At 44.7% G+C, this 15,553-nt stretch overlaps 2 protein-coding genes across 13 annotated transcripts in view; one reads left to right on the top strand and one right to left on the bottom strand.

The window, feature by feature from the left end:
• The window catches only part of ADD1 (adducin 1), a 66,362-nt gene extending 59,701 nt beyond the window's left edge, over positions 1-6,661 (top strand). For 7 of the 8 annotated variants that reach the window (XM_080410480.1, XM_080410478.1, XM_080410483.1 and 4 more), the window contains one exon: positions 4,146-6,661. In XM_080410480.1, the coding sequence (XP_080266606.1) occupies positions 4,146-4,498 (353 nt within the window). In that variant the 3' untranslated portion in view covers positions 4,499-6,661. Of the gene's footprint in view, positions 1-597; positions 632-4,145 lie in introns of all 8 variants that reach the window. The other variant, XM_080410485.1, reaches the window with a different exon arrangement.
• A 352-nt stretch (positions 6,662-7,013) lies between these two features.
• Positions 7,014-15,553, bottom strand: part of MFSD10 (major facilitator superfamily domain containing 10) — a 30,790-nt gene continuing 22,250 nt past the window's right edge. For 4 of the 5 annotated variants that reach the window (XM_080410798.1, XM_080410797.1, XM_080410799.1 and 1 more), the window contains 5 exons: positions 14,846-14,954; positions 12,592-12,682; positions 10,781-10,828; positions 9,278-9,367; positions 7,014-7,941 (listed from right to left, as the gene is read on the bottom strand). In XM_080410798.1, coding sequence (XP_080266924.1) covers positions 7,835-7,941; positions 9,278-9,367; positions 10,781-10,828; positions 12,592-12,682; positions 14,846-14,954 — 445 coding nt within the window. In that variant the 3' untranslated portion in view covers positions 7,014-7,834. The remainder of the gene's footprint in view (positions 7,942-9,277; positions 9,368-10,780; positions 10,829-12,591; positions 12,683-14,845; positions 14,955-15,553) is intronic. The other variant, XM_080410800.1, reaches the window with a different exon arrangement.

Genomic DNA, 15,553 nt, shown 5'->3' on the forward strand with positions numbered 1-15,553 from the left:
GTAACAGGAGTTAAGTTTACAATAATAAAGAAGTGTGCATTGATGTAAAGACAAATTTTCATCTCTTCGGAATTGCCTTGTCATCTCTTGGTGTTTCTCAACCGATTTACTCTTTTGTACATTTTCTGTGAGAAAGAATTGCTCTTATGAAATGAAATAGTGTCTGATGGTGAACAAGACACAAATTTAGATACTTTGGTTAACCTCCTTCACCGATTGCACATTTCTTAACTGTTATTGTACTTGGATTACACCTTAGTATATATTTTTTCCAACTCAATTTGAATCTAAATATCGTTATTTGCACACCTGACATAGTAGTTCTACCTAAAATAAAAGCAGGGCTGGTAAAGCCTACAGTTTCCTGAAAAAAGGATAAAATAACATCTTGAACAGGTGTAATCTAATTTTTGTCGTTTCCTTTACCTTGTACATTGGATATATCACTTGTCTGTTAGTCTTCCATTCACTACTTCATCTCATTCTGTTTTCTATAAGAATGGTTGCAACCATTCTTCTGACTTAACACAATGGCTGTGATGAATGCATAGATTCTCTACTTGTGCTTTTTTCTTCTTGTGGCTGCGTTACAAACAGGAGATGGATATGCTAAAGAGTACCTGTTACCATAGTAAGTATCATTCCATACTCTGACCTGCTTATGTGCTTTGCTTCACTTTTGCGTTTTTGTTTACTAAAGTCTTCTTGTTGATTTTGCTGCTGCTTTTTTTTTTTTTTTTTTTTATTTTAAAGAAGCAGGCTTTTTCAGTTGAGATGCTGATTTTTTAGTTCTTGACTTCATGTATTTCTAGGTAGTTACAGATCTCCTGTTAAAATGCACTACCCCTTTGAAAGAGGCCGTGAAAATGACATTATGTGTTTCCATATCTGTGTGTCTGGTTCCTCAGTTTAAAGAGGAATAGTCTGAAGTTGTCTTTCAGATACAGCTGAAACAGGTCTGGGAGTTTCTGCCCCAACGCTTTGCTGCTGCCTACACGGCTCGGACATGGTAATGAAATGGAAGAAAGTTCCTAATCCATTCCAGTGCAAAAGTGTCACTGCTGACATTGGTTTGGACTTAACCAGCAGACTTCTGCACAGAAGTGGATACGGAACTACTCCTATGTTACATAGGGCAGCTGTAGAGAAATTAAAAATACATCCAAGGAATAATGGCAAGTACTTGGCGGTAGCAACTTCTACAGCTGTTTCAGCTAGATCTGCAGGGCTACCTCAGATTACACTGCAAAGTAACAAGGATGTTTGGTCCCCTCCATTTGTATGTCCTTTGTATCCGAAAATCAGTGTGTTTTGTCATAGATATGAAAGTAGTCAAACTACCTGGTAGACACCTGTGATGTTGCTAAAAGTTCTAAAACTTGTAAATTCTTTTAAACTGAGAATTGTGTTCCACAAACTCTTTTAGTTGTGTCAGTTTTCCAGGACAGACATACAAAGATTATTTTAGAAAGTAACTGAAAGTTCATGCCATGACTACTTCAGTTGGCAGAAATTCTGTTGAAGGACGTTTTCTGTATACAGCCATTTTCTCAGCTTTTCTCCTCATATTTTTCCTATTTAAGTGTAGCTGAAGTCAGAAAAGTTTTTTGTGTTAACTCATTTATAGCCTAGTTTGTGTTTTGGCCACATGTTTGTGTTGGAAAAAAAAACCATAAACCTTTATTTTCATAAATACTGTGAATTGCAAACACACACCAGTATTAATGTTACTTTTCAAACTGTTATGCCACAGCATATATTAAAGGGAGAGCATGGATGTGGGGATGGTGATTCTAAAAAACAAGGCATTTTGAGATACCACTGAGTTCTTAAACTGTAAATAGGTTTTGCAGCAAGATACATTTTTAAACCTTCCTAGTTACGTTACTGAAATCCATCAAGTAGAACAGCAAGGCATTTACATATGGCATGCTTGCTTTATTGAATGTGGAATTTGTGAATCTCCCTAATTCTGGTGAAATATGGCCCTTAGTGACCTAGATAAACAGGCGTGTGTTTAATTCCAGCAAGATGTTAATCCATTTAGTAAGGATGATGGTAATTTGACAAACTGGGAACGATAGCAGTCCTGGATTAATGAGTTATAAAATTGTTTGTATTTATCCAATGCTTAGGCCAATCAGCAAATGCTGTTTGAATGCCTATAGCTTCCTAATTTTTAATTTCAAAAATTTCTAATTCCTTTTTGTAAACGTTGCTTAAAACTTTCTTTTAAACTTATTTTAGAAAGATAAAATAGAACTGACTGACAATCTATTATGGTGCTGGTTGGATGCTAAAAATAGGGCCAGCTAATGAATAGCATTTAATATTTTCAGTTGGAAGGGACTGACAGCGACGATCTAGTCCAAGTGTCTGACCAGTTCAGGGCTGACTGAAAATTGAAGTGTGTTACTAAGGGCATTGTCCAAATGCCACCTAAACACTGACAGGCCTGGGGCATCGGCAACCTCCCTGGGGAGCCTGTTCCAGTGTTTGACCATCCTCTTGGTAAAGAAATGCTCCCTAATGCCTGGTCTAAACCTCCCCTGGCCCAGCTTTGAACCGCTCCCATGCATTCTGTCGCTGGATCCCAGGGAGGAGAGCTCAGCAGTGCTTTCAGCTAATTCCTGAAAAGTAAAATGAAATCCAAGAAGACTGTAGTGGTAGTGAAGAATTGTAGGTGGTGCTGCTTAAAAATTTGTGTCACGTACCATAAACAGGTTAAACTCGAGCTTCAGGAGGCAGCTTGTAATGTACGTAATTGCTTTCACTTTTTTTACTCTGCCTTAAATCCTGCCTGCATTGTAACTTTAAACTGCTAACTTGTGCATTCTGAGTGTTTGGCACTGAATACTGGTGTGCTTTGTTTAACCTATTAGAAGTTCATGGCGCTCTAGGAAAAACATGTTGGTTTTCTAGCAGGTACTCACAGAACAGAGCCCTCTAAAATACATCAGGGAATTATTGATCCCATCTGGCAAAAATAAAAATGGCAAGAACAGTCACTGTCATTTCCGTAGGGAAGATGGGAAAGCATCAAGTATTTCCTGTAAATTCTTGTGAAAGCCTTCACTCTTTCCGAATTAAAATGAACAAGATGTTAGAAGGGGAAAAAATAGTTGTCTGCCTTTTGCACCTTACAATGTGTTTGGCCTGGATTTTGTTCGAAATTCCTCCTTACGTAACATTAATGGATGTCATTAGCCATGTCGGATCTTCTTGGGTACAGTGCAGTGATGAATATTGTAGGGAACTGTAAAAACTGTTTGTGGATAAACATCTTATGCACAAAGAGGAGCTTTAAACAGAACATCTCGTAAGCATAGTGGGGAATGAGGAAGGTGTTACAGCTGGGAGTGCTGGTGAAGTTCACCTTTGGACATAAAGCTACCACTAGGTTTTTGATGCTTGTTTATATGGAGTGAGTTTGCTGTTAGACATCATGTACATTTTAGAGGAAAAAAAAAAAAGGTTGTACCGCATAACCTGCTGAGCTTGTGTAATTTGATAAAATACATGGATTTTACTTATAGGAATCCATAATTTCTACTCGTATCTTGCAAAAGAATTGAAGCCTTTGTGATAGGAAATTGTATTCTGAAGCAAAATCTGTTTGATCTCGTGGAAGAATATTGTGAAAATCTGAGCATTGTTATTAAAAATTAGCAAGCCAACAGTTTAGAAATTAATGGAGTTGCATGTATCGGATCACTGCAAACCAGCAATTAGTTTTATCCCACCAAAAGAATCAAAATACAGAATTTCATTACTCTTTTCAATGCTGATGAAAACCGGAGGTTTAATTCCTGCGTGCTGTACTGAAATATCACATGGCTTGCAAATGTCCCAAATAAAACATGAGAGTAAGTTCAAACAGTTACCACCTTAATGGTTTACACCCACATGATGGAACTCAGCTTTATCTGTTCTGTGTAAGAAGCTTAGAAACAAAACCGACATTTGAGTATCTTGCTTCTATCTCTGTGTCCAAAGCTAAAGGAGAACAAACCTATTACAAAGGCTTTATGCAAGTAAATGTATTAATTTCTTAATAGAGAGCGCTCACCATCAACTTGCTTCGCTCTGTCTGTCCCAGGGACGCTTATGTAAACTAACTGTGTCCTTGTCTGTCCATCCACTAGAGACACAGCAGGACCAGACTTACAAAGATGACAGTGATGCTGCAACTTTCAAGCAAACCCTCCCAGATCTCACCCCCGATGAGCCTTCGGAAGCACTCGGCTTCCCTCCCTTAGGAAAGGAGGAAGGGAGATGTGATGATGATGTGCCCAAAAGCCAAATGGAATCACCTGCAGTGGAAAATAAGGAATCCCAGTCTCAGCCCGCTGAAGAGCCAGTAACACCAACAGCTGAGGAGGGGACAGCAGCTGATGCAGGTAGTGATGAATCCCCAGGGAAGTCCCCATCAAAAAAGAAAAAGAAGTTTCGCACTCCTTCCTTCCTGAAGAAGAGCAAAAAGAAGAGTGACTCCTAAAGGCCAAACACTGCAGAAACACTGTCATATTTTAAAATCCATTAACCACTAGAATGTACCAGATCGTACCGAGTGTTTTGTCTTACTATGTAAATGAATGCAACAAGTAATCCAACCAGCCCCTCAAGTTATGGCTTGATTGTTTAAGGTTATAACCAGAAACTAATGTCCAGAAAGGTGCTAATCCTGTGTTTTCAGCAGCTACCACAGATCTGATCCCTAATTTGTAATTACACGACTTCCACGTGGAAGGCATTGAATCATTATATTTGATTTAAAGCCCGCACTGCTTTACAAAAGAAGAAAAACATTTTCACAATTAAAAATAAAATGCATTGCTTACCACAAGAAGTGTTCTTTCCCAATATTCTGTTCCAAATCACAAGTAAATTTCTTCTTAAATACTGACTTGTAGAAAGGATGCTTTTGCAGTGGTGTTTTCAAGGGGGAAGTATTCTTGGACTGACACGTAAACTTCTGCAAGCTTGTGATTACAGATCATGTCTTAGTCCAGCTTTGGAGCTATCCGTTCCTTCCTCTCTCTCCCCCCTCTGACTATTGTAACAAAATGAACGTGGTTTTCAATTTGCTTTATTTTCAAACTGGCTCATGAAATCATCTTTGATGTCTAGGACTGGAATAACTGTGGTGCGTTCCGCTCATGTTGTGCATTGAAAGAGCCCAAGCTTTTAGGTTTTTTTTCTCTAGTGAATATAGTTTAAGGGAAATCTGTCTTTCCATCTTGCCTCCCTAAGAATCAGTTACATGGAAATTGGGCTGCTAGAAAAGGTTAAAAAGTAACTGTATTGAAAGTGTTTCAGAAGTTTTTCCGCTGGTGGTGTGGAGCATGGGCAATTGTATTTTGGGCCTTAGCACAGGGTTTTTTCACCCTCTTAAAAAGTCCCCTGGGTGCACAGGCAAACCTGCTGCGTATAAACCCTCTTTGTGGCCTTTTGTGTTTGTTCCTTCCCATGATAACAATGTAAATGCATTACACTGAATATTTAACCTTGTTTTATATTAATTATTTTCACTTACGAAAACTGGCATTTCTCTAATATTTTTTGTTGCCAGCAGTAAAGTATGGAATCCCAAGTAACCCAAAAAGTGTATTTCCACTGTTTGCTATAAATGTTTGTTTAATATGTAGCATGGTAAAGAAAATCACTTTCACCACCGAATTCGCTATTTTCCAGTTATTGCCATGCTTCTGTCTTCACTAACTGTAACAGTAGTTTTAAGATCAGGTGGGTGAAGCTTGCAGGACAAACCATGCGTAATTCCCCCAGCCAAGAGCAGGGAGGGCTGGTCACCGCTTCTGGTTTCTGGTGTTAGCACTTCCCCTGTGACGGCAGAAAACACTGACACCCTGCCTGGGGGAGGCGAACACGCTGACTGGCAGCACGTGTCTGTCACAAAACAGAATATGGATGTGACTTTTTAGGACAATATTCAACGTTGCAATTGGTAAAATAGCAGAAGACTAATGCCTTACGTTCGCAGAGCAGAAAGCAGCGAGGGAGAGGTGGGCTGAGCGGCCAGGCGCAGCTGCGGACGAACAGGCCTGCGTGAGGCTGGGAGGCGCCGCCACGTCTGGCTGGTTTCAGGCAGCGAAGGGAAACAGTGGCCGGGAGGGCGAGAGCTGCGAGGCTTCGCAGGAGAAGAGAGGGTTTGAGATTGCGATGGTTACGGTGAGAAATGGTACGTCACCTGTGGTGGTGTGGGTGGAGGTCGGGTGGAACAGAAGCAGCAGTAGAGCACAGTGCAGGAGAGACCCCTAAGCAGCGATGTTCAGTCGGGACTGCATGGCACGAATGGCTTTCAGCTTCTACTTTAACCTTGTATGTCCTCTGTACACTAGGAAGCATACAATACTTATTTTGCTAAATTGTGTTTTATTGCAGGGTCGTAATTAAATGACTAATTGCTGTATGTTTCAGTTCTTTAATGGAGTCCCTCAGTTAATCTTGACCACATATGCAATGACTCTTAATTTCTAATTTTGTAGTTTGTTCTTTTAATTCTTTGTATTACAATATAAAATGTAGTCATGTATGGTATGGTTACACACTTCAGGGCAGAATGAAGTCCTGTATTTTTCTTTCTTTCTTGTATCATTAAGTTCTACTCACAAATAAATCTCTTTAAAAAAAAATAAATTCATGCTCTGCTTTCAAAACTCGTACAGTTTTATTTTACAGCTGTAGCCTGTTGAATTTAATTTGCTTCATTTTCTTTTAATGATGAATGTGTTGATTAATGATTGCTTTAATGTTGTCATGGTTTAACTTCTCAGAAGATACTCCAATCCGCTACTGTGGGTGAGAATCCCAGCGGAGCAGCCGGCAGAACCAGGTGGGGAGGAGTCCTTCCCCTGCCCATCCAGCTGCTGTTGGCAGCCCTGCCTGGGAGGCAGCACCCTGATGGTGGCTCCTCCAGGAGGCTTTTGGCTCCTGGGCTGAGTTCTGGACCCTGCGGTGTTTGGTTTAGATGTAATTAACTGACTAGGTGAGCGTACAATGTAACAGTTTATTTGTAATGCAAAAGAGAACAGTGCTTGGTCATCAAAAAATATCATACAGTATTAGAAATATAAAACATCTCTCAAAATTTAACTGTGTATTAAAAACAGTCCACCTGTACCAGAGTAGCAGTCAGGCTTCGGCAGCCTGTAGTGCGCTGCGTGCTTGTGGTTTTGACGGTCGTGTTTTAAGGTGGGTGATACAGCTTGTACCAGGGGCACGGAGCAGTTGCGGAGATCTCCTGACGATGGTACAGAAACTGCCGTGGGGGTTTGTTCCGTGCTCGCCAAAAGCGGGCACAACGGCCCTCCTGGCAGGGGTCTGGGAGAGCAGCAGCGTGTGCTGCGGCCACGGCAGCGCGGTGTGCAGCAGCCCTGGATGGTGGACTGGGATGGCACTGGGCTGTGCTGCTGTCGTGCTCATTCAAAACTGTTTCCAGACCGTGGGTGCTTGGGGAGATGGTGTAGTGGTGGACTTGGCAGTGCTGGGTTAATGGCTGGGCTTGATGATCTTAAAGGTCTTTCCCAACCTGAACGATTCTATGTCGGTCTCCACTCAGCTGGTGGTCGTAATGCTTTACTCGGCTGTTCTGTGGGGTGTGTCTCTGCTGTTTGCAAAACCAGCCAAGCCGGCTGGGAGGTGTCTTAACGCCACTGCTTGCGGAGGGCCGTAAGAAACCTGAAGTCTGTTGTTGCTGCACATGGTCATTGCGTATCCCCTTCCCAACGGTGAAAATTGGCCACTTCCTATTGAACCAGCAGAGTCAGGTGATGCAGAAATCCTTGGAAGCTGGTGATGGTTCTGTGGTCATGTCCTACTCCTCCTTTGCCTGCTGTTTTATATAACCAAGTAAAGCAAAGGGGATGAGGAAGAAGGCTCCACAGACAGTGAAGCAAAACTCTGCCCCGGCCAGCCAGTAAACTGCAAAGGAAACAAGATTTAGCTCGTTGGTGTGCCTGCCCTTGGGGGGGGGCAGGGTGTAAACTGGCCGTCAGAGCTGCCGCTCCCGGCAGCTTACAAATACAACTGGAGAACACGGAGCTAGTGAATCTATTGGTGCCTGCCCTTGCTGGCACACAGCTGTAAAGATGAGGTGACCGATAGCAGTGTTGGGTCTTCTCTGAGGAAAGAGCATGTTAAAAGTGGTTGTTCCAAACAGGGCATTATCATTCTTGACAGGATGGCAACGGGGAAGCTCCTGTTCGCTCACCCAGCTTTACACGGTAGCTATGTCACTCTGCCCCAACGCGGCTGCCACAGCTGCTCCAAGCGCTGCCTGCGCTGCTCTTGGAGGTCCCTCACTCTTGGTACTGGTCTCCTGCGAAATGCTTGTGCTGAAGGCGGGAGGGTCAAGGCAGGACTTGCGCTACCCTCGGGAGCAGCCGTGCTGCTGTGCTTTTGCTGTGAAGTCCAGACCGTGCCTTTTCCTGTCAGCCGGTTGCTTGGCCCGTGGATGCCGTCAGGAAACAGGGTCTGGCTTTGCTCGAACTTAACGTGAGGGCGGAGTTCAAGCTTTGCCTTGCCGTGTGGCTGCTTCCCTTTACCCTGTAACGGCTGGGGGAACTGAGCCCCACACAGGGGGCACCTGTGCCCTCAGGCACTGTCTAGGTTTGGCCTTAGCCAGGGTGTGCTCCCTGCATTCCGGGGCAGCAGTAGCGCGGGGACTCGGGTGTGTAGCTTACAGCTGCTTTTAAAGCTGAGAAGTTCTTTATTGCACATTATGGACCATGCCTACTTCATTTGTATCATCTTTTGTATCATCTGGGGATACATCTGCATGGGAGGCCGGGAACCAGTTACCACAGCACAGGAAACCCCATTCCAGTGACTCCTGCTTACTGGGTGCCAGGGTGGCCCCCCAGCAGGCGGGGTTACTCACTGCAACAGCTACACCTGAGCCCAGCAAAGGCAAGGGGTCCTGGCTAGCCTCCCGCTGTGCGGCCCCCTCTGCCCGCACACCTACACCCAGGGCCGCAGCAGCTTACTGCTGTTGCTGGAATTTGGTTTTTTTAAGAGTCGGGCTATACCTGCTCCCTAGCTGACCTCTGCTTTTATAAACATTTAAATTCACGCAGGAGGCTGGTGTTGGCGCTAACAAGGACTGTGTGCAGCTCTCAGGGGTACCTGCTTCTCTAAGGGAACTGCATGGCGCTGAGGCGTGCTGTGCTTCCTCCCCTTGGCACCCACCCAGGCTGTGGGGGCCCGGAGCGATGCTGTGCGTTGGCAAAGGCAGGAAGGAGCAGGAGGCTGCGCTCACCTGTAGCTGACAGGATCGGTCCCAGGGCTCTGGCAAGGGCACCCAGGCTCCTCAGGATCCCCATGACTCGTCCTTTCTGGCTGGCAGAGCCTGTGCAAACAGAGCCATTACTCCCTGTGGAGGGTTTGCTTGGGGCAGGGAAAGGATGCAGCTCTGGGAGCTTTTGGAGGTACCTCCCACACGCATCTCCCCCTCCCCTCATTGCACACTCGCTGCCTGGTCTGCATTCTTTTCCCCTCCACCAAAATAAACACAACAGCTTCATCGAAAAAGCACGAGGGCTTACCCATGGGTGGCTTGTAGTGCTCTCTCCCCTACCTGCCCCTGCCCCCTGCTAAAAACCCAACAAAAAAAGCAGCTTTACGTTGCACACAAGATTTGCTGAGGAGGCACAGGTGGTAACAAATACAGAAGCGTGGATGCAAGTTAAGCAAGAGCAACACAGAAGTGGCATTAATGAGCAAAGCCTTACTTTTTCAGCTCAGCAAGCACCATAGCGCTGGCAACCAACTGAACCAAAGCTGAAGAAAGAACTGTCATCTACAGATGGCTTTGCAAGGTTATGTAGCAACCAGTGCCACAAACCTGGAAGGTTTCAGAAGGCTCCTTAGAAGGTTTTTTCTAAGGAATTGGGAAGAAATTATTTCACTGCTGGCAGCGATGGATGGTATCTCCTTTGGAGAACCCAGGCCCTTCCCTGCTCGTTGCTGTTTGTGGCCTTTGCCTATAATATGCTTTGCCTGTTCTTCCTCATCTTCTTAGAAATAAAGTTGCTTCGAGCTTCCCCATCACGCTGCAACAAGCTGCGTTACATGGTACAAAATTCAAGTGTGATACTGATTGTCACTCTCAACAGATCGCTGCTGTCTGTGAGCTGTGAAACTGTCCATTATGGAGCACTGACAGTTTTCAGAAACAAAAGTCAGGTTGGGGTTTTCCTATGCTCCCTTGCGGGATGTTTCGGATTTTCCCAGGGTCAGGATGTCGTCGTCCCGTCCCCAGCAGCTTCTCTCCTGTGAAAGACTTTCATAGAAGGGAAGGGGCTGAAGGTTGCAGCACTTGCAGCACAACAGCTGGTTTGCCTCCCCACAGCAAAGCTCGCTGCAGCTGTGGGGGTAACTACAGCCGTGGGGTGCTGGCTGTACTGAAAAGGGGCAGCAAACGAGCAACCGGGAAGGGCTCTCCCCTAGGCTGTAGCCTCACTCCTGCAGGGGTCATTGTTGCTTCAGGGTTACAGAGGTGCAACGTGGAGTAGCAGTTCTCCGTAACTCTTAGCATTTCTGCTTTCCTTGTTAATGCATTCGGCGGGGAAAGATGCCTTTTACAAAGCCAAGCAGCAGCCAGAGTCCCCAGTCCAACATTCAGACCCAAGGCAGACCTACACCACCAGCGTTCCTCTTGATGCATCGTTAAACTTGAGGTCAATTCTGTATTTGAGCCACGTCTATGTAAAGGTGAATTATGTGGCCGAGAGCTGCCACTCAGAGCAGGAAAGACACTCACCATAGCCTGACACCACTGCTGACAAACACGGGATAACAATGGCCGCAGCTGGAAAAATCCACACAAGAGACCGTCAATGAACAGCAGAGCTCAAAACAGTTAAAAGTGGAAAACACGTGGCCCGAACTTGTTACTTCTGCAGAGAAATATGCTGAGCTCTGGGCCATTGTACCAACAATGAATCACCAGGTTTAATCCGGTTCAGTTACAAAAACAACCCCTCAAAGCCAACTTGCACGAAGAGCCCAGAGCCATGAGTGCTCTGAGCAGATGTTTCACATTAATGTCTCTCATTCTGTGAGCCCACGGGAAAGGGGTTGATAGGTCAGCTCAGCTAACTGGTAGTTTTCCAAATCGCTGTGGTCTTGTCAGGTGGAACAGGGGGTTGCTTATATTTCAAATGGACAATGAGGTGGCTGTACACAGAACTACACTGTCCCCATACATACGGCTTTACTGTACTCACGGATGAAAGAGGCAGCTATGTTCTGATTTGGGAAATAAGACAGTCAAATCCAAAAAGAAGAGGTTACAAAATTTTTGGACACAAAAGCCAAGAGCTGTTCAGCAACCACTGCCCTCTTACTGAAACAGGGGACTTTTCTGCCAAGAAGGAAGTGCTTTAAGCATACAAAGCAGAATCTTTACTGGGAAGGAAAGGACAACTGGAGAGCAGGAACGATACACATGTTGCCTTAACTTCAGGCGCCCTGACTCTTGAGGCAGAGGGAGGAAGGGAGGGGGAAAAGAGGCCCCTCCACAGAGGCATTTCTAGCTGGCTTCACTGGGGAAGAAATGAGGTCTTCTGCCCAGCTATGGAGCCCAGGAAGACAAGGCTCCTAACTTAGGAGCACAGTTAGACAAAACAAATGCCTCCTCTCCCTCCTCACCCAGTGGGTTTTCAAAAGCAAGTTAATCTGGAGATAAGACACAGATTTTGAAATCTGTCAAACACACAGCTGTTCTAGACAAGCAAGTTACTAAACAGATGCGTTTTGTGGCTTACAGTTTACTCTAAATCAGGCTGTATCATGTGAAAGAGAAGTCTTCTACTTTTGTAATTAGTCATGTTTGAAGCTTCTTAACAGTTAGCAGCGTTGAGAATATCTGAAATCTCTTTTCAGATAGGCACTTCAGTAGATGAATGCAACTTCATTCATCATCACTTCCCTGAATAACAGCTTAGACTGGCAGAATATTATTTACGTAAACACAAACATCCTTGAAAACCATCTACACTTATCAGAAACAATAGGTGGAGTTTTGCTCCCTCCCTGAGCTAGCAGCCTGCAATGCAAGAGAGCAGAGCCGTGTCCAGCCTGCACAGCCCCACGCCACAACGTTCAGGGCAACCCTGATTTACCCTCCCGCTCGCTCCGCCTGAACGCACAGCCTGGCCTCCAGCTTCTGAGCACACAGATCTCTTCAGCCTGTTGCCTAAGAAATAATGCAGCCACCACAGAAATATGAAGACGCGCAGTCTCCCTTCTCTTCCTGACCTCAGCTATTTAGTGAATATTTTGCTTCTAGGTCTGATAAGAGGGGAAAAAAACACCCTCTAGAGCTTCCCAGTGAGACAGGACAACAGGAGCACTGGGGATGCTTCCAAATATCACCATGGCAACCTCCTGTGATACAAACAGTATCAGAAAAAAACCCAGACAGTATTTCTTCCATATTTTATAAACTGAAGTGCCAACTTTCTGTTACTTATAGTTTGAAATTAGAAGTGCATCTTTTTTAACGAGGTGAATGAATACATGAAGAAAAATTATTTGTGCTTAGCTTTCAGTGCAGTTTGAATAGCTTACCAAAGGAGTACAGCAACAGTCCGACACTCAGCATGGTCACATTGGCAGCCCATCCAATTAACAAGAAAGCTGGGATCAGCAACATAATAGCCTGCAGAATGAATGAGTCACGGGGTTACATTCAAGCCCTGCTTGTTAAAGCCTGACTCTAGGTGTCCTGCCAGTTCTCTGCCGCTGATGGGACTAATTTAAGTTAGCAGCAGAAAGCCCTTTCTTCCCAAGCAGACATTTCAAATTCACCTGGATGGCCATACATCAGCACAATTTACTTTTCTGTTCTCACTATCCCATGATTTCAGACCACAGGCAGGCTGGAGTCACCTGTAACACAGGCTGTAGTTATCCCACCACCGATTTCCCACAGCTGAGGAAAAGAGAAATTTTGCAGAGGTCTCTCTCTCTCACAGGATCTACCAGTTTTTGGTGTTCTTTTCTCTTGTTCTGTGTTGAACTGGAGAGAAATCTAGCTTTAACTCTTCATCTCCTGAGCTGGCATAAGAGATTAAAAGGCTTGTGTGCAACAGGACTACAGCTCCTCTACTTCTTTCTCAGCAATATCGACTGATTTTGTCTTTAGCATTCAGAGCCCATACTTCTGGAGCTGAGAAAAAAAAAAAAAAAAAGGGGGGGGTGGGGGGAGATGGGGTGTCTGGGGTGTGTGCGGGGAATGGGATTTGAAATTCAAACCCCAAAAGACAAACATTCTTCATCTCCTCCCAGAGCCTGGACTTCAGTTCCCCTGTGATGTGTCCCTCGCACACAGAGCTTTCACAGAAAAGACAGATCAGTTAAGACCGCTGTGTTTTACAAAAGAGGGTATTCACCCCCACCAAATGTCTCATTTTGAAGATTCAGTTATAAATGAACTACTGTAACCACTGTGCTAAGAGAGGCCACATGTGCCATATTATCCAGATTCACAAATTGCCAGAATCACTTCAGCAAAAGGGGGGAACTGCCACAAAAGCCACATACATCCACAGAAAGAGTGCCCCAGGGCCAGCGGGTTCCTGCATAGCGCAGACGGGTGTTTATGAGCAGTGATCAGCCCAGACCAACTAACCGAAGTGAGCATTTTGAGGTAACTACACTTCTCAGTGCAGGGAAGAGGAAGGAGTATAAAAATTAATGGGGCAAACCACAGTTTGCATGAACTGCAGTGCAGTGCCAGCAAACAGCAGGTTGGCAGAGCACATGGAAGAAGCTGATGCAGAGGACAAAGCAACACTGACAGCTGCGTGAGTTTTTATTCACAGGGAAACACTTTCTGTGTGACATAACCAGTGTGCCATTAACTTTTGCCCGCCAGGGAACAAGGTGGAGATGGTTTAACCAGCAGAAATAACTTTAAGAAAAGGTGAGTCAGTTCACTAGAATGCAGTGCAGTTTGGTAACTTTTTTTACCTTGCCACTGTTGAAATCACACTGGCCTCAAATTAATGTATAATTAATTGACAGAGGCTTTAACGGTCCAAGTATAGCTATTACCAAGCAGCCAACAAAAGTTCAGAAACACTTGAAACCTGCTTTTAGTTCCATGCACAAATGTAAGAAAGACATATCTATTTGTTCCTCAGCTGTATAATTTGCAGGGACCTGTTTCCTGTCATCCCCGTACAGCCACATCACCATCTCTATGAAGAAAGAGGCAAGGAAAAGAATGAAATGCACACTTTTGTCCGTGAATCTTCAGTCTGAACATCAGTACATGCTATTGTTACATGTAATACTGATGATCACACATCAAAGATTGAAGAGGAAGAATCTATTTCCCCAGCCCACCAGTGAAATACACTTTAGGGAAAGCCTGTCAAGCACGGAGACGGCCAGACTGATGAAGTCCCTGAAAATAATTTGCCAGAGAGATGAGCTCTGAAGCAGCGTTAGTAGTTCCAATGTCTGCACTGCAAGAGAAACCACTTAAAGCATAATCTTCACTGCATTTTACCTAGCTTGCACAGAAGGACACTCTGTTCTCATTCCTTACTGCAGTTCTACTGAAGAACTCAAAGTTTCAGTAATATTGTAGCTGATACATGGTAAGAAAGGGCCCTAATGTTCCACAGTTTAGTTAGGCTGGTAAGTGCCCAAAACCCAGGGTCTTGAGAAGTCATTCAGCCGGATTAATGAGACAGAAACTTCTTTTGATTTGACAAGTACAGTTACAGCCTCCAACTACCCTTCATTGCCCTTTAGACTGAAAATTAACACATCAGATTTTGGGGGGAAAAGAAAAATAAGTATTTTTTTTTACCCTCTTTACAGCTCTGATTTCATTTCCTGGCTTGATTCGGCGAGCGTAGCCTCCCTGGATCACAGCCATTGTTATTCCAATAAAGAAAAACATCTTGCCCTGCTGCATGCTAGAAGGAAGGCAAAAACACAGATTATGGAGTCACGCACAGAGCATTCCACCCTGGGATTCACAGGTCCGGTGCAGACCCCTTCCTGAAAGAGAGAGAAAATGGTTTTTGGTGCTAGCATGAGCAGTGCAAAGTTCTTAATAGGCTGACATTAGTTTCCATGGCAGGCAGACAGCAAGAAGATAAACCTCTGAGGTCTTACGTAGAGATGGGACAGCTGCTGGCAAATGCCACGATCATCTCTAGACTGCTGTGATGCAGTTTAGTTGTTGCTCGGGTGGCCCACAAAGAGTCAACACGCTAATTACCCCATGCCATGGAAGTCTGTGCCACATGCACAGCAGTTGCTGGTTTCCAAGGAGCAAGTGCTTTCCTTTCTCACAACCACTGCCACCCCTCATGCAGAGCTTGATTAAGGTCACCAAGGCACGACATGGGCACTGGCACGGTGGTGATCATGTACTGCACTGGGAAGCTTGCAGCATCACTCCCTCCACCCTTAAATATTTCTTCAAATTTCCCTTTCACCTCTCATCTACTAAACTATGTGGATATTCTCAGCTAAACGTTCTCTCCTCCTAACAAGCTTGTCTGTCCCA

This window comes from Falco punctatus (genome assembly GCF_963210335.1).
Source record: "Falco punctatus genome assembly, chromosome: 1".
NCBI lineage: Eukaryota > Metazoa > Chordata > Aves > Falconiformes > Falconidae > Falco > Falco punctatus.